General features: G+C 45.1%; 1 protein-coding gene across 1 annotated transcript; it reads left to right on the forward strand.

Moving 5' to 3' along the window:
* Positions 1-15,814: 15,814 nt before the first annotated feature.
* On the forward strand, positions 15,815-20,302 carry CCR6 (chemokine (C-C motif) receptor 6). Its single transcript, XM_006871190.1, has 3 exons — positions 15,815-15,864; positions 18,977-19,082; positions 19,193-20,302. Exons 1-3 carry the CDS (start codon positions 15,815-15,817, stop codon positions 20,300-20,302), a joined length of 1,266 nt encoding a protein of 421 aa, XP_006871252.1.
* Positions 20,303-27,533: the final 7,231 nt, after the last annotated feature.

Raw genomic sequence — 27,533 nt, forward strand, 5'->3', positions numbered from 1 at the left:
TGAACCTCCAAACGTTTGTTTAGCAGCAAAGTGTTAACCCTTTGTGCCACCAGGACCTGTGTTAGACACCGGGATTGTTAAGTCTGTGGTGGCCAAGGGCCTACTGAACTGTTGAAAAGCCACCAGCCACGGGGGCCTCAGCACACCTTTGGCACCCCATAAAGAAACACCTACTATAAACTGGGGGTTTGTCATGGAGTCTTTACGGGAGCAGAAAGCAGGGCACCTGATGGACTCAAACTTCAGACCTTGTGGTTAGCAGCCCAACACGCATCCCACTATCCTACCTGGGGTCCTAACATAAACCATGAGGACATCGGTTTGACAGTAAAACTATTTCCTTCGTACTTGTTGGTTGCGAAGTTTGCATTTATTTTTAGCTATGCAATCATCATACCTTTCTGAAGTCCACATGGTCTCTTTAGGACACTTTTCCTCTTGGGGAAACCAGACTGTATTCTTTGCTGTATATTCAGAAGCATACACAAACCCAAAGTCAGGGAGTCGCTTCTGACTTCTAGGGACCCTATAGACAGAGTATCTGCTCCGTAGGGTCTCCAACCTTGTCACCTTTGTGGGTCTTTGTCCTGTGGATCGGATGGTAGGCTCAAACCGCTGGTCTTTTATAGCTGGGAGCACAATGACTCGGTGTTACTGATACGAAGTGCCGTTGAGCCAGTTCCCATTCATAGTGACACTGCGTGGGGTTCCTAAGGATCGGCTGGTGGCTCTGAACCTATGGCCTTGTGGCTAGCAGCTCAGTGCTGATCCTACAGCACTGTGCCACACGCTGTGGGATGGGTTCTGGCCCTGTAGGACAGAGTAGAACTGCCCCATAGGGCCTCCAGGGCCTTCAATGTTTACGGGTGCAAACTGCCTCATCTTTCAGCTGGTGCATTTGAAGTGTCTTTAATTTTAGCCATTTCTTGAGCTAAATATCTACCAAAGACTAACTTTCTCCCCTTCCTGCTAAACATGACCATGGCAGAGGAGTGCTGGGGGGACAGAAGGTGGAAACGGCTGGGCTGAAGGAGATACCTGTCTAAAGACCCACCTGTCCTAGATTACCCAAGTGTGAGGAGGGGGAAGCCCGGTCCTTCTAGCAGCTTCTACCCCAAGTCATGGTGAGGAGTGGAGGCTGGGGGTTGGGTTTCTCTCTGTCCGACAGCCAGGAGAATGAGGGTGACGGGAAGGACCCCTAGACACAGGAGGGGCTCCGTGTCACAGGAAGTGAGAGGACACCAGGCACCTTGATGAGTGAAAGGGGATCTTGCGGGTCTTGCTTGTTTGCCAATGTTCTTAATTGTAATCGTCATGGCAACAGTTCTCCTGGCCTTATTTCCGAAGTGTTGCTGGGTGGGCTCGAACTGCCTTCCCTGAGGTTTACTAACCAAAAGCAAACAATTTGTGTCACTCATGGTCCCTCTTTGGGGTTCCTTTATATGTAATATTGCTGCTTCAGGATGCCTGATTCTCAGTGCTCTGTATCGGGTGGTGGGCACGTGGGTGAGTTCTTTTGTCACTATTAAAAAAACCAAACAACAAAAAAACTCTTTGTCAGTCCTCCAATGAACCACCAGTTGCTCTCCTTGGATATGGGTAATAACACGACACTTGCTCTAAGCCTCACCTGACATCGCACAGAGATGGGGGGTCTGCCTTTCTGAGGAATGGTCAGCTGTCATCTGACTCTGACAGAGACCCTGCATGTGTCAAAGTAGAGTTGTGCTCCATAGGGTCTTTGTTGTTATTGTTGTTAAGTGCCATCAGGTCAATTCCAACCCATAGTGACCCTGTGTAGGGTTTCCAAGGAGCAGCTGGTGAGCTTGAACCGCTGACGTTGCAGTTCAAATGACTTTGCAGTCTGGTGCATTAACCCACAGCGCCACATAGGGTCTTTGGTGGCTGTTTTTTCAGAAGTACCCAGGCCTTTCTTCCAATGTACCTCTGAGTGGGCTTGAACCTGCACCCTGTGTGCTATCAGCTGAGTGTGTTAAGGTTTGTACCAGTGGGAGTCCTCTACAATGACCATAATGTCCGCTATACAAGTCTGCTGCCCTCAAACTAACCCAGGCACTTCCCCTGACAACACTGAGTTCTCCTAACCTTTCCTGAGCAGAGGAGGATACAGGCATAATGTGTGTAACTAACCTACTGGTGGGTCTATATGGCTGATTGAGCCCCACACTCTGGGGGCTGTTTCCATGAGCACCCCAACCCTCTCAATTGGCTAGTTGCTGCCTTGGGTCATGTGAGACAATTTGGGGGCTCACTCTTCATCACACGTTGAAGATCAGCAGCCCCCAAGTGCCTCCCATCCCATCAACCCTACCATGGGGCTCTCATAACCGCATGCTATTCTGAAGTATGTACATGGTTAATCCTCTGCATTTGGGTAGATGGGCGTTCCTTTGAAATAGGAAGTGGTCACTCAGAAATTTGCTTTTGACCAGTTCTGGTCTCTCACCACCTTCTTTTCCTAGTGATCCTGAGGAACTGCATCTTGTGAACAGGAGGAAACTGGTGATGCGTGTGTCCGGGGCATCGCCCAGTGCTGTGTGAGGGAGCAAGTCACACTGGACAACAGAGATCGCTAAGGTGAGTGAGCGAGCGGAGATACCCCCAACCTTCTCTCTCAAAAGCTTCACTTGGTTGGCACCCTGGTCCAAGACTGAAACGGAGGCTGGAGTTGGAGTGCTTTACACTTCAGTCTCCCACAATGGTGCCTACAGCCTCACTTTTCTCAATGCCTGGTCCTCAAAACTTCAAGCAAGCTCACTATGTGTGTGTTTCGTGAAACACTATGTACCCAAGGGCCATCCTCCTGGAGAGAAAATGGATCCTTCTTTCCTTCTTTAACCGAGTAAAGAAAAAGAGGTTCAGAGATGTTTTGGAAGCAGTCTTATGCAACAGTAAGTGGGGCTGTGAGTGTGAGGGGGTCTGCGGGAGAGACTGTGAACCTTGCTGGAATTGCTGCAGATGCTGCGTCGATGTCTTAGAGCCACAGAGGAGCACTTCCACGAGTCAGCCAAGGCTAGCTCCCTGGGCTGGTTCTGACTCATGAAAATTGATATTGTACAAGTGGGCATAGGGAAGAAGAGAGAGATGCAAGGTGTGGGTGAAAGCTCTCCTTCAAATTATTCAAGATAAACATTGTGCAGGTGAAAAGGAAAATGGGAAAACAAGTTTCCAAAGAGGTCAAAGGAACCAGAAGACAAAACAAAACAAAAAACCCAGTAAGCAAAAGCCCTGGAACCAACCTTCCACTTTTCTTAAGCACGTTTATTCAAAAGCAGAAAGAAGGCAGTCCAGTGGCTGTGCTCCACCGAGGCTTATTTATCTATTTTAAGTACAAAAAAAAAGTCTGCTGATGAAGCGGGTGATAAAGAGGATGCCCACCGCAGCATGTGTTCTCTGGTCCTGTGAGGATTTGTGGGAGACCAGGAAGGAGGAGCAGGTGGGGCAAAGCAGAGCCACTGGCCCGTCTCCGAGGAGCAGCTGCGGCTGCCTGGGAAATGGGGGTCCTGAGGTGACAAGAGATCAAAGATGTAAAGCCATGAGCCCAATGCCCAGCTTTTAACCTGAACTCAATTCATATCACACAGCACACATATACACTCGTACACACACCCCACGTACACAGGAACCACACAGGTAGACTCACACAGACATGTGCACACACACACACACACACACACTCATCACACACACCACACAATACACACCCCACAAACACAGGAAACACACATCTAGACTCACACAGACACGTGCATACACACCCACCACACACATGTTAACACACACATATACACACACATATGCACCCACATACACAGTAACCACACATGTAGAATCACACAGTCATGTGCACACACACACATCACACACATGTTTACATACCACACACACATACATGCACCCACATATGCAGTAACCACACATGTAGAATCACACAGACATGTGCACACACACATCACACCCACACATGCTTACACACCACACACCCACACTTGTACACCCACACACATATAAAGAGGCTTCAAAAAAAAGTTCATGGAAAACTGAAATGAAAATACATCTAACATTTTCTATGTGAAGCCCCTCACACATACATCCCCACATATATATGAACCACACACAAAGACACACACTGCCCACACATACATATAAAACAACACAATACATGCTCATAGATATATCATGTATGCATACACATGCTTCACACATGTACACAGCACCTACACACATGTGCATGCACACACATATGAGGGGGCTTCACAAAGTTTGTGGAAAACTGTAACTAACAGATGATACAATGGTCCCACAAATATTTGGAATACACATGTAGACACACACACTACATGCCCCCCACATACACACCCCCTCACAACACACATGCACAAATGCACACAGCCACACATACACATGAGCCACACACGCAGCCCCCACATACATGTGATCCACACAATACACCATACCCCTCACATACATGTAAGCCACACACACGCACACCCCACACCCCCACATATGTGAGCCACACAAGTGCACACCCAACCTCCCACACAGGTGAGCCACATGCACGCACACCCCACACACATGTGAGTCACATGTGTGCACCCCCCCATATATGTGAGCCACACATGTGCACACCCCATACACTTATTTCGTTCTAGCTCTTTATCTGTTTGCACCATCACTGCTTAGAGAAGGCAGCACAGATTTCAAGTTGGCTTCAGTTGAACTCTCACGAACTTTTGAATTTGTCTGAATTAAAATCTAACACCACCTTCTTTCTGATCATCTTTGTTAAGCAGTGTGAGTGGCTTCCCCCCTCTCTCTCCCCTCTTGCCCAGGCCCCATCAGGCCCTCCTAGTAACCCTGTGTTGGGTTTCTGAGATTGTCAACCTTGACCACAGCAGACGGTTTCATCTTTCTCCTACAGAGCACTTGATGGGTTAGAACCACTGACTTTGCAGTTGTCCTGCGGTGCCACCAGGCCACCCCCCTGGGTATTTCTACTGGGTCCTACAGGGACAGTGTGAGTTGGGACACTTTGACGGTAGCATGTTTGCTTTGGGGCTCCTAGTGAGTATTGTCTAGTGTGATGTTAATCTATGTGCCTGTACCTGTTTGTTCTCTTTTTGAACCTGGATGCTCTTAGCAGAACCACAGCGGCCTACGTCTTGGGCCCCTTTGCTCGGTCCAGAACTGGAGTTAAGTCCTTTGTGGTTCTTTCCTGTAGCCCTGTGGGAGAGCACAGATGGGCCCTGCAGTTGGGAGGGGACAGAAAGGAGGAAATCTAGCAGCATTCCTGGGCCCAAGATGACTTCCTGCTGGCACCCACGCACCCACGCAGCCGACATCCTTGAAGCCACGCCCTGCACCATCTTTGTTTCTCTCATTCGCATTTCTTGCATCCGGCCACCTTCTAACATGGACCAGACTTCTGTTTTTCACTCCCTTAGAGCTTCCTCTGGGGCTTGTGAGGAGGAAACTTGCATGTTGCTGTTTTTGTGAATTGTGGTGGAGCTGGTTCCAAACCACGGTGACCCGGCCTACAACACACCCAAACGCTGTCTGGTCCTTCACCATCCGCATGCCTGCTGGTATGTTTGGGCTCAGTTCCCTGTGCCAGCCCATCACATGGAAGGCCTCCCCCATTTCCACTCACCCCTACTTTACCGAACAGAAGGTCCTTCCACAGAAACTGGTCTTTCCTGATGGACTGTCCACAGCAAGTGAGCTGTCCCCATTCTAGCCAGCTGTCCTGGTTGTACAAGTGAGCTTCCCACAGTTCCTGAAGAAACAAAATGAAAAGATGGTGGAAGTTTCCCATGAACTTTTCGAAACTCCCTTGTATTTCTTCCAAGATGGATTTGTTTATTCTTTTGGTGGTCTATGGTAGATTCGGTATTCTTTGCCAACACCAGTGTTTGGACACATCAATGTTTCTTTTGTATATTCAATATATAACCACAGAGAAGTTATCATAACCACTTTAAAATCAAGTAGACCAAAGATCAAATTAAAAAGGACAAAATTAAAACCCATTAAAAAGACCAGACCTAGTCCTGGTGTGGTACTGTAGGATCAGCACTGGGCGGTGGCAGTTCAAACCCACCAGCTGCTCCTTAGAAACCCTATACAGTTCCACTACGAGTTGGAACGGACTCAGTAACACTTAACAACAACAATTATAAACCCAAACTAAACAAGAAGTTAGAAAACCATCACGGAACACTCTCCTTGCTATTGTCAGTTACCGCCAAGTTGTTTCAGACTCATGTGTGACCTTTAGAAAGCAGATCACCAGGTCTTTCTTCCAAGGCACATCAGGGTGGCTTTGAACCACCAGCTTTTTGGCTCACAGTTGAGCACTCATCACCCAGAGACAGTTCCCTCTTGTTGTCATTGTTGGGGACCACTGTGCTGATTCTGACTCAGCGACACGGGGTGAGGGAGTGGAATAGTCCTATAGGGTTCCCTAGGCTGTCATCTACATGGGATGGGGTCCTAGTGGCACAGTGGTTAAGCACTTGGCTGATAACTGAGGTCAGCAGTTTGAACTCACTGCAGGGCCACAGGAGAGAGGCCTGGCCCCCCTAAAGATGACAACCAGGAAGTGCCAATGGGGCTGTTTTATTCTGTCACGTGGGGTTGCTATGAGCTGGAACAGACTTGAAGGCACCCAACAACAAATCTTTATAGGGGCGTATCACCAAGTCTTCTTCTCAAGGAGCTGTGGGTGGGTTTGAACCTCTAAACTTCTGGTAATCTGCTGAGAGCTTAACCAATATTTTCAGCCTCTAAGGTCCTTGGGTCGCTATGGGTCGGAACCGACTCGACGGCACTTAACAACAACAACAACAAGGTCCTTGGGAGGCTCCTGTCCCAGGCATGGTACGTTCTGCCACCTGGTGGAGATGTGTCCAATGCATGAACCTGAAGAAACAGCCCTCTCCCACCCACGCTAGCACCAGAGCCCACTTGGGACACATGTGTCCCACATAATTGTATTAGATTCACGTTACCTCAAACTTTCCCCCTTGGCTTAAGCAGGCTTCCATTACTGACAACACATGGAATCAACAAAAAATTCAAAGAAGAAAAGAACTGAGTTCTGAATTGATGAGCTGAGCTAAGTCTTGGCAAGACAGGGTACGTGGGAGAAAAAGGGGAGTAAGAACACAGTGACAACCGAACGCTTCACGTCAAGTGGCTTTGCCCTCATTGATCAGTCAGGCAGTGAGACTGACAGGAGATTGTAATTCACTTCCTGGGCCTCTCATCTACCGCCTGTAAATAACAGGACATTTTTCTCTGAGATCAGTCGAAAAAGTAAGAGCAGCTTAATTCCTCACCATGAAAACTTTTGCAGCGTGGAAACCACACTCAGTTTGTCCCGAGTGTTGCAGGTGGTTTTCTGGAGCTCAGTCTGCACACGACGCTCTGGGTGTTAGACTGACCCAGATGTCTATCTGTCACCAGCACAATTTCCTTTAAAACATCCACTGGGGTTTTGTGGTGAAACAGTGATTGAGGCAGGTTGACTGATGTTCATCCATGGTGAGTGACATACAGTGAGTGAGATAAAAGTCTTTGCTTAGAACGCTGGTTGATAATGCCCACAACACCCAGCTCACCGTCATCCACAAACGTAGACCTGATGTGCCCATGGTTACCTAAGAGCATGCCAAGAGATGTGGCGTTTACACACTTGGTTTGACATGGCTTAGTCCACCACCAAGGGGTTTACCGTCTAATCAGAAGTAAGTTTACCGTGTTGTTGTCAGGCGCTGTCGAGTCGGTTCTGACTCATAGTGAGTATGTAGAACAGAACAGAACACGATCCAGTCCTGCGTCAGCCTGGTCAAACAATTCTTAGGTTTGACCTCATTGTTGGAGCCATTGGGTCAGTCCATCTAATTGAGAATCTTCCTCGTTTTTCCTGACCCTCTGTTTTACCAAGCATGATGTCCTTCTCCAGGGTCCAGTCCCTCCTGATGACACATCCAAAGTAGATCAAAGTCTCGCCAACCTCGCTTCTAAGGAGCATCCTGACCGTACTTCTTCCTAGACAGTTTTGTTTGTTCTTCTGGCCACCAAACCCAACCAAACCCTCTGCTGTCCATTTTGTTCCAACTCACGGGGCCCTGGGAGACTGGGACTTCGTCATAGGTTTCTGAGACTAAATCTTTATGGAAGCAGCCTGCTTCATCTTTCTCCCAAGGATCAGTTGGTGGGTTAGTAGACCAATGCTTAACGCACTGCATCACCAGGGGTCCTTAGGTGCTCAGTAAATTCTGAGTGAAGCTACAATGGTACAGGACCAGAGGCTGAACTTCCCGGCCCCTGTCCAAAAGGTCTGACATCATCTTCACCCTTCACTGTTGGGTGACAACAAATAGAATGTTACTTATGGGGTTGTTGTGAATCACCTAGATGACTGGGTGTTTGGTTTGATTTGGTCACCAGAAGAAGGAACACATCTGTCTTGGAAGAAGTACTGCCAGCATGCTCTTTAGAAGCCAGGATGGTGAAGGAACGTCGCGAGGGCACATTTCGAATTCAGCCACTGATGTGCCACGACCTTGTTTGTGGAAAAGAATCATAGCCCTGCAATTACAGCCTCAGTAAATGACTGAGGAACAGAGAGGATAGCAAGCTGGTGTTCTCAGACATTCAAAAACCAGATGTCATCAAGACGAGTCTATTCATGGGGACTCCAGGAATACCAGAGTAAAATTGCTCTGCGGGGTTTCTTCTCATTTTGTCCCCACAGGGTTTTCAATAGCCAGACCTTTCAGAGTGGCCTTGAACTTCTAGCCTTTGGGTTAGTGGACAACTGTGTTAACGCTTTGTATCACTCCGGAACTCTTACACAGATTTAGGGGCAGGAAAGGGAACCTGTAGGTTTCCCAGGCATCGTGGCTCTTGGAATTGACTCGTTCTCTCCCTGGGTGGCTGGTGTGGGATATTTAAGCATTATAAGGTGAAGTCAACAAGGAGGCTGGGTGTGCTGTGTGGGAATGCTGTGCCCACTTCCTGGGATGAAGGATGTCTTCTCTAGTCTCTACTTTCTGCCCCTTACTTATCCCCTGCTAAACACAGCTCATCCGTTCTGCTGGCCACGCACAGTATAACCAGTATTTCACAGCTGAACACACATTCACAGTCGATCTGGCTTTCTGGCAGTCCACAGCATCTTCATTATCCTTCTCCAACACCGTCATTCATAGACAAGAATTCTTCTACAGTCTTCCTTATTCACTGTCATATGAGGCTACTGAAAACACAACGGCTTGGGTTGGGTGAACCTTAGTCTTCAGAATGGCATGTTTGCCCTTGAACACTTTAAAGAGGCCCTAGGCAGCAGATATGACTGTTACTTCCATGAGTGTTGATGGTTGATCCAGGTAAAATGAAGTCTTTGACAATTTCATTCTTTTCTCTGTTTATCATGATGTTATTTATTGGTCCAATGGTGAGGATTATTGTTTTCTTTACATTGAGCAGCAACCCATACTGAAGGCTGTCATCTTTGATCTTCATCAGTAAGTATTTTAAGTCCTCTTCACTTTCAGCAAGCAAGGTTGTATCATTTGCATATTGCAAGTCATGGATGAATCTTCTTCTCCAATCCTGATGCCACATTCTTCCTATAATCCATCTTGTATTATTTTCTCATCGTACAGATTGAATCAAGGAAATTAAAACCAAGTTTTACAAATAGGACATAATTGGGACCAAACCTGTACTTTTCTGCTTAGAAAACCTTTCTGCCCCAGTCTGAGTATCCTGTCCACACCAAGCCCTTATCCAAAACCCCCTTCTGAGTGTCTCAACTACTAGCTGACAGGTTGGTGGTTTGATCCATTAAGAGTTGCCTGGAAGACAAGCCTAGTGCTCTGCTTCTGCAAATCTTGTGGGGCAGTTCTACTCCACACACGAGGGCTCTCCAGGAGTCAGAACCGACTCAATGACAACAAACACAACAATGTCTAGACACAAAGTCTTTCCTGGTCAGGCACTGGTCATTTTTTCATACACATTCCTCTATGATTTCTAGTACCGCACACCTTTGCAATGATTTGTGTATGTGCCAGCTTCTTGAAGCTGTGGATTCAATTGTGTTCCCCCAAATATGTGTTGTGATCATAACCTCTATGCGCATGATTATAACTTCATTTGGGAATGAGTTTTCTGTTGTGGTGAGGAGGCCAGATTAGTGTAGGGTGTGTTTTGAGTCTCTTATAAGAGAAAAAAAATTTATATAGAGAGCAGAACAGGTAAGTGGAGATGAGCAGAGGTGCTACAGGAAGATCATCCAACAACAGAAGCTCGAAAGAGACAAGAATCTTCCTCCAGAAACACAGACAGAGGCTGCTGCTATCAAAGAAATGCCTCAAAGGGGGTGGCTTTGATCAACGGAAATCGAGTTTCTAGTAGTGTGAGAGGCTAGAGGTCTAAATTCGGGGCCCTGCTCTCGGGGAAGACTCTGCCTCTGTTGGCTGTGGAGGAAGACCCTTGTCTCTGTCCAGCTTTCTGTTCCTCCGTTTCTCAGTGACCTTATGTACCGTGGCATCAGTCTCCCTCCATCTCTGCTTGCTAACTTCCTTGCTTAATCTCTTTGTTTTTAATCTCAGAAGACATTGATTTGAAACACCCCTGACATTGATGCTGCCTCTTTAACATAACAAAGGAAATCCATGTCCAGATGGGATTCCATGTCCACAGAGAGGAGTTAAGATTCACAACCTGTATCTGTTTTTGGTGGGGTGGGGTAGGGATGCAATTCAATCCCTAAGGAATCCATGTCAGCGGTGGGCCACGTGGACCCCTCTGAGCATTCTGAATCTGTTCCATCTCCCAGCGTCTGATGTCTGGTGGCTCCCAGAATTCCTTGTACTGTTCGGCTCGTGGACTGACCACTCGGCTCTCTCCTCTATTTCCATCCTGTCTCCATGTCTGTGCCTCTCTTCTTGTGTGGCCACTACTCAGAGGGGCCTGAGATGCATGACCTCTTGTTAAACAATCAGACTCTCCAAGACATACTTTCTTACAAGGTCCTGTTCACGGGCACCAGGGGCTAGGATCTCAACATAGCCTTTTGGGATCACAATTCAACCCAGAACAGTAATATGCTATGTTGTCATTGTGAGGTGTCCTCGAGTCAGTACCAACTCATAGTGACCCCATGCATGACAGAAGGAAACACTAGCCGGTCCTGCGTCAACCTCACAGTCATTGTGACGCTTGAGCCCAATGCTGCTGCCACTGTGCAGTGTGTGTCTTTGGGGTCTTCCTCTTTTTCACTGACTGTAATATGCTGTGTTGTTGTTGTTGTTAGGTGTCGTTGAGTGGGTTCTGACTCATAGCGACCTTGTATAGGGTTTCTGAGGAGCAACTGGTGAGTTTGAACTGCTGTCCTTGTGGTTCAGTGCTTAGCCCACAGAGCCACACCAGGACTCCATAGACTATGTTATCGTCTGTGGTTAAGTGACTCCACTCCTCCCATATGATGTAAATGCCATTGTGTCCTATACTCACCCATGTGGGCCCTCCCTGCTTCTTGGCCTCAGCTGAATCTCACACCGCCCCCCTACAGGCTTCTCATGGTTCTGCTCTGCACCTTCCCTCTTCCATGCCCCTTCCTCGTGCCCCCTGCTGATGTTGCTCCAGCCCCCTCCCCACTTAAACTGCCTGCTTGCTCCTTCTCCTAGACTGTCCCCTTCCCAGCTGAGGGACTCTTGAAGTCCTACTTCCTTCCCTCAGGGACCTTCTCAGACCTCTCCGTCTTCAGTGAAGTCTCCCTCCTCTGGTATTTAACCTTTCTTGCTGTTGTTGTTGTTAAGTAGTGTTGAGTTAGTTCCAATTCATGGCGATCCTATTAGAACTGAAAATACTGGTGTAGATCACAGCCTTCAGTACGGGTTGCACTTCAATGTAAAAAAAAAACACAAAACTCCTCACCACTGTACCAATAAATAGCATCATGACAGATGAAGAAAAGATTGAAGTTGTCAAAAACTTCATTTTGCTTGGATCCTTAATCAACACTCATGGAAACAGCAGTCAAGAAATCAAATGATGCATGGCATTAGGCAAATCTACTGCACAAGACCTCTTTAAAGTGTTAAAGAGCAAAGATGTCAGCTTGAGGACTAAGGTGTGCCTGACCCAAGCCATGGTATTTTCAATAGCTTCATATGCATGTGAAATTTAGGCAATGAATAAAGAAGTCTATAGAAGAACTGATGCATTTGAGGGATGGTGTTGGAGAAGACTAATAAAAGTTCCATGGACTGCTAGAATAATAAATCCATCTGTTCTGGAAGAAGTACAGCCAGAATGCTCCATAGATGCCAAGATGGTCAGCCTTCATCTCTCATACTTTGGACATGTTATTGAGAGGGACCAGCTCCTGGAGAATGACATTGGTGTTGTGGTTGTGTGCCGTGGAGTCGGTTCTGACTCATAGTGACCCTGTACAGGGTTCCCTAGGCTGTCAATCTTTATGGAGTATGCTTGGTAAAATGAAGGGTCAGAGAAGAAGAGGAAGCCCCCCAACTAGACGGATTGGCACAGTAGCAGCAGCAATGGGGTCAAGTGTAACTAAGATTGTAAGGCTGGTGCAGGACCGGGCGGTGTTTTATACTGTTATACATCAGGTTGCTATGAGTCAGAATGGACTCAGCAGTACCTAATAATAACAACAAGGAGCCCTGCTAGTTCTGTAATTGTTAACCACAAGGTTGGCAGTTCAAACCCACTAGCCACACCTTGGAAAACCTTTACAGGGTCGCTACAAGTCCGAACCAAGTCGAAGACACTTAACACCAACAACAGTGATAAGTTAGGAACACTGGAAGCAATGCAGGGTAAGTACTGGAATGCTAACCTCAAAGTTGGCAGTTCAAACCCACCAGCCGCTTTGCTGGAGAAAGATGAGGCTTTCTTCTTCTGTAAAAAGCTGACAACCTCAGAAACCCCATATGGGGTCGCTATGAGTCAGAACCAAGTTGGTGGCACTTAGCAACAATAAGAAGTTAAACCCTCACATGATTTAGGAATGTAAGGTTTGAATTTACGTGAGCACATGATCCCTTTAAATGCAGTGTAAACGTCTGAAACCTCACCAAGGAAGAGTCAATGTGTCAGCAGCTGGGAACCATGAGCCAGAAGTGCTGCCAACTTCAGCATTCAAAGACTTTTGCCACCAAACAGGGAATGAAAGTGTTCCATGAGGGGAAACCAGTCTCGTGGGTGAGAAGTGGTACTTGGCTGTGGTTATCACTTGCATTTCCTAAATGATGCTGAACCTCTTCTTTGTGGTTTTCGTGTTGAATTATGGGTTCCAATTTTTGGCCTGCTATATGGGTTGAGTTCTTTAACTCAGTAATATTGAGTTTTAATATTGGTCAAATATGAGTTTACAAAAAAATTTCACATTCGATGACCTGATTTTTCATTTCCTTTGGGTGTCTTTGAAAGAGCAGGGTTTTTTTTACTTCTGATGAAGTACAGCTTACCAATGTTATTTCTTCTACATTTCATGTTTTTTACTATTTATATAAGACATTTCTTCTGCTCTCCAGGACCTTGATCCTTCTTTTCATGTAGTCGTTGCCCATTCTGAGTTCATGTTTGCATATGGCATAAAACAAGGGACAAGGTCCAACTTTCTGTGAGTGAAGATTCAGTTTAATTGGAAAGATGGCTCTTCCCCCATGAAATTGCCTTGGTGCTTTAGTGACCCTTGACGTGTGGGTCTGTTGCTGGGCTTTGTGTCCTGATTCACTGATGGCTGCCCCTTACCCAACCACACGGCATGCCCGCAGTAACTTTGTGGTCAGTCTTGAAATCGGGGAATGTGAATCCTCCAACTTTGTTCCCTTTTTGATAATTTTATGGCAATTTTGTTGTTGTTGTTAAGTGCTGTCAAGTTGGTTCTGACTCATAGAGAACCTGGGTAGGGTTTCCAAGAAGCAGCTAGTGGGTTTGAACTGCTGACCTTGTGGTTCTTAAGTTCCTTAAATTTCCATATGTATTTTAAAATAAGTTCACAAAAATTTCTATGAGATGCCTTGTCAGAAGTTTGATTTAGATTACATAATATCTACAGACCAGTTTGGGGAGAACGGCCATTTTAGCAGTATTGAGTCTTTTAATGTTGAACTTGATCCCTTCCATTAATTGGGATTCTCTGAATTCCGATCAACCGATTCCTGGGGTGGCACTGTGGGCTAATGCCCTGGACTGCAAAGTCAGTTTGAATCACAAGGGTGGTGGATCAAGCTCACCAGTCGCTCCTGGGAACCCCATACAGGGTTGTTACGGGTTGGAAGAGACTCGACGATACTTAACAACAACTCCTAGCCACAGCGTTTGGAATTTTCATCTTATACATCTTGCATGTATTTTGTTAGCTGTTTCTATAAGTATTTCATTTCATGCTTTTTGATGCTATTATCATTTTTTTCTTGTTTTCGGTTTCAATTTCCAATGATTTGGTGCTAGCGTCTAGAACTGTGTGTATGTGGTTGTTGTTGGATCTGATCCTGGCGACCTTGAGGATAACAGAATGAAAGCTTGCCTGACCCTGCACAGTCTGTCTTCATGGATGCTGTACGTAGTCCATCGCTGTGGCTCTTGTGTTAATCTCTCTTATTGGGGTCTCCCTCATTTTCACTGACCCTCTACTTTACCAAACATGATGTGTTTTTCTAGCAACTGGCCCCTTCGGATGACATGTCCAAACTAAGCAAGTCCAAGTTGGACTGTCTTGCTTCTGGTGAGCGTTCTGGGTGTATTCCTCCAAAGACTGATTCACTTGCTTTTCTGTCAGTCTGTGGTTTATTCGGCATTCTTTGCCAACATCACAGTTTGAATGCACCATTTCTCCTTTTGTCTTCCTTTCTCGCTGCCCAGTTTTCATGTGCAGTATGAGGTAAATGAAAAGACCAGGACTTGGGCCTTCAAAGTGGCATCTTTGCTTTTTAAAATTTTAAAACTTTAAAGGGTTCTCTTGGAACAAATTTGTCCAATGCAATATGTTGTTTGATCTTCTGACCACTCCTTCCATGAAGTGTGGGTATATCAATAGATCTGATATCCTTCAATCTAATAGCTTTTTCTGTAGATTATTTTGAATTTTCTGGATAGGTGGTCGTGTCTTCTATTAATAAAGACATTTGCTTCTCCCACCCACTTTTCTTTTCTGACTTTGTTGCAATGGATGGTCCCTTCAGTACAATGTTAATAAAAATGTTGAAAGTGGATATCACTGTCTTGCTCTTAGAAAATATTTAGATTTTAATCATTAAGCATGAGAAAACATCTGTGAAAGCTTTCCATAGAAGGACTTTATCATGTGGAAGAAGTCTCTATTTTTAATGTTGAATTTGTCAAATGCTTTTCCTGCTTCTATAGAGGTGACAGTGTGGATTGATTTATAATATTGATATAATAGTACATATTATTGTTATTCCCTATATAGTGACCCTGTATAGGATTTCCAAAGAGCAACTGGTGAACCACTGACTTACAAGGTTCAAACGGACCATGCCAGGACTCTGTACTTATTATGCATTTATGTTTCATAGTCAATAGAGAAAACATTATATTATATGCAATACGTAACATCCACCTCATTGAACAGACACATACACACTCATGGTAACAGTGATTGTGAGTGGGTGCAGGACAGGGCAGTGTTTCATTCTGTTGTGCATCGGTTGTGGGAACCGACTCCACAGCATCTAAAGCTTCCCTTTAATACGGTATTAAAACACTGTGACGTGTTAGCACCGGAATGGACAGCTCCGTGCTCTTCCAGCCCCACTGCCTTTCTGCCTTTGACAGGTGAGCTCCTACCTGAGCTCTTAGGAGGAAATATTTGTTTTCCATTTCTGACAGACTTCAGCCTTACACATATTTTGGCTTTCACAGGTTTTAGATATAAAATTATTTACTATAATTTTTCATCTTGGATCTGTATTTAACAGTGACTGTGCTTAAAGGCTGAGCCAACACTCTGTTCCCATGATAAACCCCATTGCTCTTTTTACAAATTGCTGGATTTAGGGTTTTACTGAGGATTTGTACAAACATGCTCATGAAGGATGTTGGTTGATAACTTCATGTTAAGCATTCCTCTTTTTGCATCTTGATATCTGACCAATACCAACACTATGAAATGAGTTAGAGAGAGTATTTGTAGATTTCTAATTTTGGGGAGAGTATTTGTAGATTTCTAATTTTGTGGAGAGTATTTGTAGATTTCTAATTTTGGGGAGAGTATTTGTAGATTTCTAATTTTGGGGAGAGTATTTGTAGAAAAGCTATTCTTTCTTCCTTCAGTTTTGGTACCATTTTGCTAACGGAGTCATCATGCCTGGTGATTTCTTTGAGGTATGTTTTTTGTTTTTGTTTTTGATTTTATTTGATTTTTAGATAGAGAGCTTTTTGAGTTATCTGTGAGTTTTTTTCCCTGAGCTCTGTTGCCCAAGTGGCTAGGTACTCGGCTGCTGACTGAAAGGTCAGCGGTCGGAGCCCCATCAGCCAGGGGAGAAAGATGTGTGGTCTATGTCTGTGGAGACTGACCGCCTTGGACACCCTGTGGGGCAGGTCTACTCGGTCCTGTAGAGTCGCTGTGAGTCAGAACCACTGCAATGAGAGTGGGTTTCATTTTTTGACATTTTAACTTCTTTTTAAGTAAGCTGCAGAAGTTTAGTTCTTTCAGGAATTTATCCATTTATCGAAGGTGCCAAATGGATCATCATGTAGTTGTTAGCAGTTCTTTGCTTGTTAACGTCTGTAGGTTTGTAGTGATGTCCCCTTTTCGTTCTTGATTTTGGAATTAATGTTTCATGTTTCCTGCTTAGTCTGACTCTTCTTAAAGAACCAGCTATTTGTTTCATTTTGATTTTTCGCCGTTATTTGTCCATTGTCTGAATTGTTCCTTTCAGTTCTTATATAAGTGACTCTATAAGTCAGAACCTGCTTGACGGCATTTAACAACAACAATAACCTCTGTTTTCAGTCACAACCTGCAAATTAATACCGTTTTCACTTGCATCCGTTGAAAACATTTCTAATTTGCATTGTTGTTTCTTCTATGACCCCACTGGTTATTCACAACGTTGTTAGTCTGCTTGGCTCACAGTAACCCTACGCACAATACAACGATACACTGCCCAGACCTGGGCCGTCTTCATATCTGAGCCCATTGCTGCCTTCACTCTGCCAATCCATTTTGTTTGGAGGGTCTCCCTCTTTCTTGCTGACCCTCCACTTTACCAAGCATGATGTCCTCCTCCAGGGACTGGTCTCTCCTGACAACATGTCCGAAGTACGAGAGACAAAATCTCAATATCCTTGATTCTAAGAAGCACTCTGGCTGCACTGCTTCCAACACAGGTATGTTTGTCCTCTGGCAGGCCATGGTACTTTCGGTGTTCTCCTTCAACAGGGCTTTCATTTACCTTCTTACTGTTTGTGGATTTCTCACATGACCCCCAACTTGCTTACTGTTCCTAGTTTGTTCCATTGTGATAGGAGGGCAGACTCAGCACTCTGCCAACCCTTTCAGTGCTGTGAGACCCAGTGTATGTTCTGTGTGGATGTAAACAGAATACATGTTAGGTTGGTTCTGGATGAAATGGTCTGCAAATATCAGTTAGGTTGGTTCACTGTGTTGTTCAAGATCAAAAGACTTTGACTGGACTTCTTTCTACTTGTTCTATGAATTACCGAGAGGAGAGTGTTGAATTGTTAACTTCAGTGACCTATTTGTCTAGTTCTTGCAGTTTTATCAGTTTCTTTAACTTTGTTGTTGTTGTGACATACCATCGAGTCAGTTCCGACCCATTGCAAGCCTCTATAGGGTTTCCAAGGAGCAACTGGTGAGCTTGAACCTTGTGGTTCAATCCGACTTTGCAGTCCAGTGCATCAGCCCAGAGCATTGCTCTAGGATTCCAGCGCTTTTACTTTGCAGCTGTGCTATCAGGCACCTAAACCGTCAGCTCTTTATGGCCGCATGATGGATCGATCAACAGAGGGGCCCAGATACCGTCATTTGTACCACACTGTCCGGTGACCCATTGGTGTTCTGTGCACTGTCGCTTAATTTTGTCTCTTTGTTTGTATGGCGACCTCAGCAAGATCACAGATTTATATTTTCCCTTTCAATGTCTAATCTGATGTTAGTTCAGCCAGTGTACTTCTCATCTGGTTTGCTCTGTCTCTCATCTGTGGAAGCTTTATTTGTGTGTGTGCGCATATCTTTCATTATGCCCCCATTGTGTTCCCTTTACTTTCTTGAATGCTTGCCTTAGGTTGTAGTCGCTATTTGAACATCTCTGTCCTGTAATTCTCATCTCTGTCATCGTTCTACCTCTTTGTGTACATGAAGGGTTATATTTTCCTGTTCCTTGAAGGGCCCAGTAAATTTCATTTGAATGCCCAATACTGTAATGTCTACTTGTTGCATGAAAATGTGAGTGCTGGTCAAAACCTGCTATCTTGTGGATGTCAAAATCAAACCCTGTGCAGGGTTTCCAAGACTGCGTACCTTTACAAGAGCAGACAGCTTCATCTTTCTCCTGCAGAGCGGCCAGTGGGTTTGAACTGTCAACCCTGTAGTTAGCAAGCCAGTGCTTATTCTACAGTGCCACCAGGGCTCCATAGAGTCTGATTCAGGGGTCTATAATCTACAACCAGATCCACTCATTGATGTAGCTGTTTTTACGCCTCAATAGTAGAAGACTTGAGTAGCTGTGATGGACAGTATGCTACAAAGCCTAAGTCATTTATAGAAAAAGGCTCTGTTGGAGAGGAATGTTTTCATGGGAACTAGCACACTGCCTACACTTTGTGCCCAGTGGATGGAAGGCTGCTGACTTGATTTTCTGGTTGTCAGAGAGTGTGCTTGTCTTAACTGTAGTGTATTCTGTTCACTTCTTCATCTTCTTAGAGCCACTTCTACTCTCCAGGTATCTCTGCGGATGAGCCAGACGGCGGAGCTGTCCTGTCTGCTTCCAATGGCCGACTCAGATTTCCCACCCAGAGCAAGTACCACGGTAAGGGAGGTAAATATCTGCATTCTTGATGGGCTGGGAGTTTAATTTTGGTGAAGTGTGATTACTCAAAAATTTCACTATGGCTAACTCTGTCTTTGCCTGCTTCACAGGAATTCACAGCGAATCACAGCAGTCTAAATGAAGACTATGCTGGGGTAACGGATTTGGATTATTACGTGGATGGCGATACCTTACTATGTTCCTTGGGGGAGGTCAGAAAATTCTCCCAGTTATTTGTGCCCATTGCTTACACTTTAATCTGTGTCTGTGGCCTATTGGGAAATATTTTAGTGGTGATCACCTTTGCTTGTTATAAGAAAGCTAAGTCTATGACAGACGTCTATCTCCTGAACATGGCCATCGCGGACATGCTGTTTGTTCTGACTCTGCCCTTCTGGGCAGTGAGCCACGCTAGGGCGGCATGGTCTTTTAGCAATGCCATGTGCAAACTGATGAAAGGCATCTACGCCATCAACTTCAACTGTGGGATGCTGCTCTTGACCTGCATCAGCATGGACCGTTACATTGCGATTGTGCAAGCAACCAAATCTTTCAGGTTCCGGTCCCAAACACTAGCGCACAACAAGGTCATCTGCCTGGTGGTGTGGTTGGTCTCCATCGGTATATCCTGCTCCACATTCATCTTCAATCAGAAGTACAGCATCCAAGGCGTCCATGTCTGTGAACCCAAGTACCAAGGTGTCATGGAGCCCATCAGGTGGAAGCTGCTGATGTTGGGACTACAGCTGCTCTTTGGTTTCTTCATCCCGCTGGTCTTTATGGTATTCTGCTACATGTTTATCGTCAAAACGCTCTTGAGGGCTCAGAATTCCAAACGGCACAAGGCCATCCGAGTGATCCTAGTGGTTGTTCTTGTGTTCCTGGTTTGCCAGACCCCCCATAACATGGTACTTCTTGTGACTGCAGCCAACTTGGGCAGCATGAACCGTTCCTGCAGCAGTGAGAAGCTCATAGCCTACACTAAAACCATCACGGAGGTCCTGGCTTTTCTGCACTGCTGTCTGAACCCGGTGCTCTATGCCTTCATTGGCCAGAAGTTCCGGAACTACTTCCTGAAGATTGTAAAGGACCTGTGGTGTGTGAGAAGGAAGCAGCACGCCAGCAGCTTCTCCTGCTCCCGGATGTACTTGGAGAGCGCTGTGTCCAGACAGACCAGCGAGACAGCGGACAATGAGAATGTGTCGTCCTTCACCATGTGACAGGCACCTGAATCGTCTGGGCCAAATGCATATGGGGGTGGGGGTATTCAGCAAAACTAAGGGGATGTCTCTACTTCAGGAGTGAGTGTGGTGGACCGTTTCCTCTACGTGGCTCCCCGACGACCCTACAAGAGGATGCTCTATTTCTCTGACCTTCCACAAGACAGACTGAAAAATGCTGAACACCAGCGAGTCCTTTACAAGTCTGAAAAGTTGTAGAATTACTCACAAAGCAGTCGTCAGCCACGGTGACTTATCATCCTAGCACAAACTGAAAACATGAGCAGGAAAAGCAAGCAAACATACAGAATTCCTCACCTCACTCCGTTTAGGAAAAAAACAATTTTTAAAAAGTGAAATGCTTTTACTCATGAAAAGTTTAGCAAAATGTGTAATGGGCTGGCTTCTTGTGTCTCCTGTCTCTCGGGGCACTCCGCAAATGTGTGATGGTAAATTTTCAGAAGCAGCAGCTTTGGGGCACAGAGTGTGGAGAACCTGGGATTGGGGGAGGAAAGGGGGCTGACTGGAATGGTGGCTATCATGATTCTGGTTGTCATGACCCTCAGAAAAGCAGGAATACGCAGTGCTTCCCCAGTGTGTGCTGTCTCCCATCAAAGTCTGATAGACGGGCCGACCGTGGCCTTTAGTTCTTAGAGGTGTCCCTGGTGTCTGTAGAGGTTTCATGATACAGCAAGAACTTAGTAAACATTTAGCAAATCATAGCAAAGTTTTTATTAGAGATTTCAGTGCAGGTCAAAGTGTTAGGTGTTTTAATTTTATTTTTAATTAATAGAACAGCCTTTACAAGAAGAAGAGTGAAACTTTTTAGAAAGAGGTTTGGTTCATTCCCATCATAGACTTGGAGGAGTGTGTGCAGCTGAGGATTTCCGGTTATGGGGGACTTCCAGCTAAGGCTCAGTGGTAAGTGATGGCTGTTAATAAAAAAGTTGGCAGTTTGAACCCACCAGCTGCTCCGTGGGAGAAAGATGAGGCTGTGTACTTCTGTAAAGATTTGCCTTGGGAACCTCATTTCAGGGGCAGGGAACCTTTTTTCTGCTAAAATGTATAACATCATTCACAGTCCATACAGAATGATCCCCTTCAGAATTAACCTCTATATTTGGTCAAATCATGAACTAACTCACCCCTAATGCGATGGTTGGAACTGTAGTTGCCTTAGCAGGGTCAGACCCAATGCTGTTGCGGGTGGGACATTCCTTACCCCTGCCTTATGGGGTAGTTTCTACTCTGTCCTTGAGGGTTGCTGTGAGTCCAAAAACACTCAGTGGCAATGAGTTTGGTTTGGGAGTTTCAGTCAGCCAGAGAAATGATGACTTTGGGTGGTTTTATCCAAGATTTAGGTCAGTTAAAGAATCCCATTTTAATAGTTCTCTTCAGCTTCATAGGAAATTTTCAATATTCATAGTTTTAGAGTTCTGGTGTGGCGCTGCAGGTTAATGCGCTGGACCACAAGGTCACTTTGAGACACAAGGTCGGCAGTTCAAGCTCACCAGCTGCTCCTTGGAAACCCTATACAGGGTTGCTATGGGTCAGAACCAGCTCAATGACACTTAACAACATGTAAATACATGACCCTAAGTGGGGAAATGCCAATGCTTATCCCAAAATACAAGCACACATTACAAAAGTACAATAGGAATTTCAAAACCACTGGCAAGTTTCCTTCTGACAAATATGCTATTTGGAACCTGGCACATTCACTGTGTCTCCATGCAAAGCAAAACCAGATTTGGTTTGGGTTTTACAAAATCAAGCTGTTTAGTCTGTGGAGAAAGAGTGTACCGGAACCCAGCGTGCAGCCCTCTGGAGTGTGACGTTTGGTGCCTCTATCGTTGGCAAGCTGTCACATTCGACTCAGATCCAGAGACAGAGCAGGCTCACAGATACCTCTTGAGGGTCTGTTTGAGGATGGACTCCGAAGCCTCTCCCACTTGGCACCAGAGGGGCATGGGAACCAGTGACACTGTGAGGGTCGGGACTTAATGGGACCCCTTTGTTTTTCTGGGCTCACAAGTCAGGCTGTTTCTTACCACCTTTCTATCAATCATTTTAGTGCCAAACATTTACGTTTCCCTCTGGGACATGCTCCCACCTTTCTTGGTTCTGGAGTTCACAGGTTTGACTGTACTGTGTGTCATTTAAATCTTTAGACCCAAGAAGCTTGTAATTGTAGCAACAACCCTTACAGAATGTCAGCCACAATGAATAAAGCAGGTTCTCAAATGGGTGGCATACTGTCTTTCTTCTTAGGTGTGGGATGCTGACTAGGGAGGGACTCAGGATGGGGCCATGCTGACCCCTCAGGAGACACTGAGCAGGTGACTGGGCAGCCCTGGTTTCCAAGCTCCAGGCAGCCAGAAAATGGGGGTTTGCACTGATTTGGGTGGGAGTGGGCTGGTTTTCTAGGCGCTCGCTATGGATCAGAACCGACTCGATGGCACTTAACAACAAGGAGCCCTAGTGGCACAATGGGTTAAACACTGGACTGTTAACTGAAAGTTTCGTGGTTCTAACCCACCAACTGCTTCTTGGGAGAAAGATGAGGCTGTTGGTTCCCATAAAGATTTGCCACCTTGGAAACCCTGCGGAGGGTCGCACCCAGCCCCACAAGGTTGCTGTAAGTCCGTGTGGACTCCACAGCAGCAGCGGTTTCCACGTAGACCTGCCATTAGTACCAATGCTTGGCATGGATTTTATCTTTCCATTTCCCTAGCAATCCTACCAGGTGGGGTCTGGCAGCTGCTGCTAATTGTGAGTGATGGAAACCTGTTCAGGGACACGCAGCTGCTGGGCAATGACTAGGACCCAGGTAGTTTGCCTTTATGAAGTGATAATGGTTAAAGTGCTCAACTCCTAAGGGAAACGTCGGCGGTTCGAATCCGCCAGCCGCTCTGAGGGAGAACGATGTGGTAGTCGACTTCATAGAGATTGACAGCCTCCCAAAACCTGAGGATGTCGCTGTGAGTCAGAACCGGCTCGATGGCAGCAGGCTTGGTTTGTTGAACCTGCAGTGTGAATAGATGAAGGAGCCCACCTCTTCCCACTAGAATGAGGTTAAAGATACGTCCTGAAGTGGTTGGGCCTTCCTCACCTCACCCAAAGCCGGGCCAGGCAGGGTGTTGTTACTAACTGGACACTCAGGAGCTCTGGTAGCATAGTGGTTACGAATCGGGCTGTGAGTCACAAGGCCAGCAGTTTGAAACTACCAGTTGTTCCGCAGGAGAAAGATGAATCCTTCCCTACTCCACCGCACAGAACCACCACCACCCCCAGGTCTCTATAGCAAGGGCACGCCTGCCCCCTGGTGGACGCAGGCTGCACTCACTCTCGCGAAACAAATGCGAAATGAGAACAGTAAAGAAAATAATTTAAAAAACCAACTACACAGAATGAATATATACCTACTCTTTTTCTCTGTTTTTGCAAATGTATAAATAATTTATTATGATACCATTTCATACATCACTATCACGCTCTCCTTCTCCCAGCCCTGAAAGCAGAGTGTTTTATTGTAATTTATTCTAACGATATTTCACTGAACCATAGACAAAAAAGAGGTGCTTCGTTATTGTTGTTAGGTGCCATCGAGTCGGTACCGACTCACAGCTACTCTACTATGCACAACAGAACGAAATACTGGCCGGTCCTGGGACTGTTGCCACACTTGGCCAATCCATCTCGCTGGGGGTCTTCTTCCTTTTTTTCTCTGACCCTCCATCTTACCAAACATGATATCCTTCTTCAGTGACTCGTCCTGGAGATGAGAGATGAAGTTTGGCCATCCTGGCCTCAAAGGAGCACTCTGGCTGCACTTCTCCCAAAACAGATCTATTGGTTTTATGGGCAGCCCATGGCACTTTCAATATTCTCCTCCAACACCATAACTCAAAAGTATCAATTCTTCTACGGTCTTCCTTATTCACTGTCCAACTTTTGCATACATATGAGGTTATTGAAAATACCATGGCTTGGGTCAGACGCACCTTAGTCCTCAAGCTGACATCTTTGCTCTTCAACACTTTAAAAAGGTCTTATACAGCAGATTTGCCTAATATAATACATCGTCTGATCTCTTGACTGCTGCTTCCACCTACTCTTTTTTTAAAATGGTGTCAAATTCTTGGAAATATTAATTTGCATATCTGACTGAAATATTGCTGCAGCTAAATTTTTTCTGTTGCCTTTAATCTTCGAATTGTAAGGGGGGTCCTCATGTAGTTTATTGTAGTTGGCGTTAAGTCTTTGTAGTATGACAAACTAGAGTTTGGTTTTCATGAATTTGCCTGTTTGTTGTTGCTACTATAGCTTTTGGTCAGAGCACATATGAATGCATATGGATGCATGGATATTAGTGTCTATACACCTGCAGGGGTCCTGGTGTGGCTCTGTAGGATCGGTACTGGACTGTTGACCACAAGGTCAGTGGTTCATACTTACCAGCTGCTCCTTGGAAACCCTATATAGGGTCACTATGAATCAGAACTGACTCAACAGCACTTAACAACAGTAATTTTAGCAGGATTTAGTAAGATTCTATAACTAATATGAAAGAGATTTTAAAAAGGAAAATATAAGCTTATTCACCAAAATTTTATTATAGAGGTCTAATATGAAGGAATCTAATATCCATTTCTGGTGGTGCTGCAGGGCAAGCACTGGACTGCTAACCATAAAATCAGAAGTTCAAAGCCACCTCTGGAGAAAGATAAGGTTTTCTGCTCCCATGAATTTGAAGCCTTAGAAACACTGTATAGGATTACTATGAGTCCAAAGTAACTTGATGGGAATGGATTTTGGTTTAGTATTTGAAGGGAGACCCTAAAATTCCCAGCTTTCTAGATTCTGGGCATGTTAGCATTTGCTTTCCTCTAATTGTTAGGCCTGGTGGTCCTGGGAGATCAGCACTGGACTGTGAACCACAATGTCGGCAGTTCAAATCCACCAGATACTCCTTAGAAACCCTATACAGAGTCGCTATGAGTCGGAACCAACTCTATGGCACTTAGCAACAACAACAACAATTGTTAGGCTACCAGAAAAGCCAGAGTGGATTTGGATGGGGGTGGGGGCTGTTCACCTAGAACCTACACTGCTCTGGCCCTCACACGGGTCTGGTTCTGCCAATGGATCGCATTCATGCTGGAACAAGGAACTTTGTTCCTGGGTGTGGAGAGCCCCCCAGTGCCCAACGTCCTTGCAGAAGAGGTCTGGGGAGCAGGGTCTCCAGGGCTACAATCCATCCTGACGTTGAACCCTCTCAACCAGCTGCTGGTCAGTTGGTCCCTGAGGCACAGACCACAGTTCATGAGCTGACTCCTGGGTCCCCATGTGCATCAGGAAGAGTGCCATCCATAGGGTTCCCAGTGGCTGATTTTTGGGAAGTTGATCACCAGACTCTTCTCTCGAGGCGTCTCTGCGTTAACTCCAACTTTCACCTTTTGTTCAGCAGCGGAACGGTGGGCCATTCATACTCCCAGGTACTCATTTCTGAGCAAGAAAAGGTGACAGAGCTAACTGAAAACCAATTCAAAAGAATGACATTTAGGTGCCTTCAAAGGACTGACAGAAAGATCAAAGAAAGCAAGGATAACACAGAAAAAACTTAAGAAGAATTCAGGAAAACAGTACAAGAACAAACAGACAAAATAGATGCAAATTTTGAAACAATACAAAGCCTATAATTAGAAACCCAGGGGATTGTCACTAAGATTTCAGAAATGAACAACATTAGGCTGAAAAAGAAAAAGAGATTTGAAACAATGGAAGCCCGAATTAGCGAATCTGAAGATAAATCACTCAGTCAAAAAGAATGAAAAACTCTGAAGAAAGTTTAAGAGTTATGAGGGACCCCCATGACGAGGAATAACTTATGGATGATCGGAATTCCAGAACAGGAAAAAACAATAAAAAGCACCGAGAGAACTGTTAGAAGAAAACTTCCCTAGTAATCATGAGAGATGAGAAGAGAAGTATACAAGAAGCTGAACAAACCCCAAACAGGATAGATCTCAAAAGAAAAAAACAAACAAACAAGCATATCATAATCAAACTTTCCAAAACCAGACAAGGAAGGAATCCCAAGAGCAGCTTAGGAAAACTGAAACATTGCCGACAAAGAAGAACCAGTAAGACGCTCTGATTTCTCAACAGAAACTTTGCAGACAAGAAGGCAATGGGACAAAATATACAAAACTCTGAAAGAAAAAGACTGCCAACCAGGAATCATTTACCCAGCAAAGTTTTCTTTCAAATACTAGGCGAAATGAGGACATTTCCAAATAAAAAGAGATTAAAGGAATTTGTAATAACAAGATCAACTTTACAAAAATATACCAAAGGGTGTTCTTTGGACTGAGAACCAACAATAGCAGACAACCACCTGAGATTAACATACATTGCAACACTACCCAGAAGTCAGCCAGATATGGTGATGGTGGTGGTTATGTGCCATGGAGTCGGTTTCGACTCATAGTAACCCTGTACAGGGTTTCCGAGGCTGTAAATCTTTATGAGAGCAGAAAGCCTCATCTTTCTTCCGTGGAACAGCTGGTAGCTTTGAACTGCTGACCCTGAGGCTAGCAGCTGGATTCATAACCACTACGCTACCAGAGCTCACCCAGATATAGAAGTATTTAAAGTAAAACAAACTTACAAGACAGAAACTAGAGAACCAGAAACATCAATTTATAATGAAGTCAGCTACAAAGCAAAAAAGAGGAAACGGTGTAGATACAAAACTTCCAAATTGTGAGGAAGTCAAATAGATTTCAAGATAAAACAGACGGTTTTAAAAGGGAAAATTAACAAATTACAGGGCAAACTCAAAGAAAATGAGTACACCTTTAAATCAAAATGAAAAAGGAAAATCAGAAAGATTTAGTAACATTAACACAACAGAAGTGAAAATGAAAAGGAAACCCACAAACAAAATCAACGCAGGGCAGAAAATGATGTGGAACAAAGAAATCAGCAGAGTCTCACACACAGACACACACACACACAGCAATCAATTCATACCTATCAATAATTACACTGAGGATGAGCACTGGACTGCTAACCAACAGGTCGGCAGTTCAAAACCATTAGCCATCCCTTGGAAACCCTATATAGGGTCTCTATGAGTCGGAACTGACTTGATGGCGCTTAACAACAACAAAATTGATTAAATGTATCAGTTGAGAAGCAGAGAATAGCAAAATGGATAAAAAAA

The sequence above is a fragment of the Chrysochloris asiatica genome, unplaced genomic scaffold (assembly GCF_000296735.1).
Source record: "Chrysochloris asiatica unplaced genomic scaffold, ChrAsi1.0 scaffold00162, whole genome shotgun sequence".
NCBI lineage: Eukaryota > Metazoa > Chordata > Mammalia > Afrosoricida > Chrysochloridae > Chrysochloris > Chrysochloris asiatica.

What these genes read in the sequence shown, in the direction of transcription:
- CCR6 (XM_006871190.1), top strand. Translation starts at nt 15,815, where the DNA reads ATGGACAGCTCCGTGCTCTTCCAGCCCCACTGCCTTTCTGCCTTTGAC. An exon ending in TGCCTTTCTGCCTTTGACAG is followed by an intron (nt 15,865 to 18,976) that starts GTGAGCTCCTAC and finishes TCATCTTCTTAG; the next exon opens with AGCCACTTCTACTCTCCAGG. An exon ending in CACCCAGAGCAAGTACCACG is followed by an intron (nt 19,083 to 19,192) that starts GTAAGGGAGGTA and finishes CCTGCTTCACAG; the next exon opens with GAATTCACAGCGAATCACAG.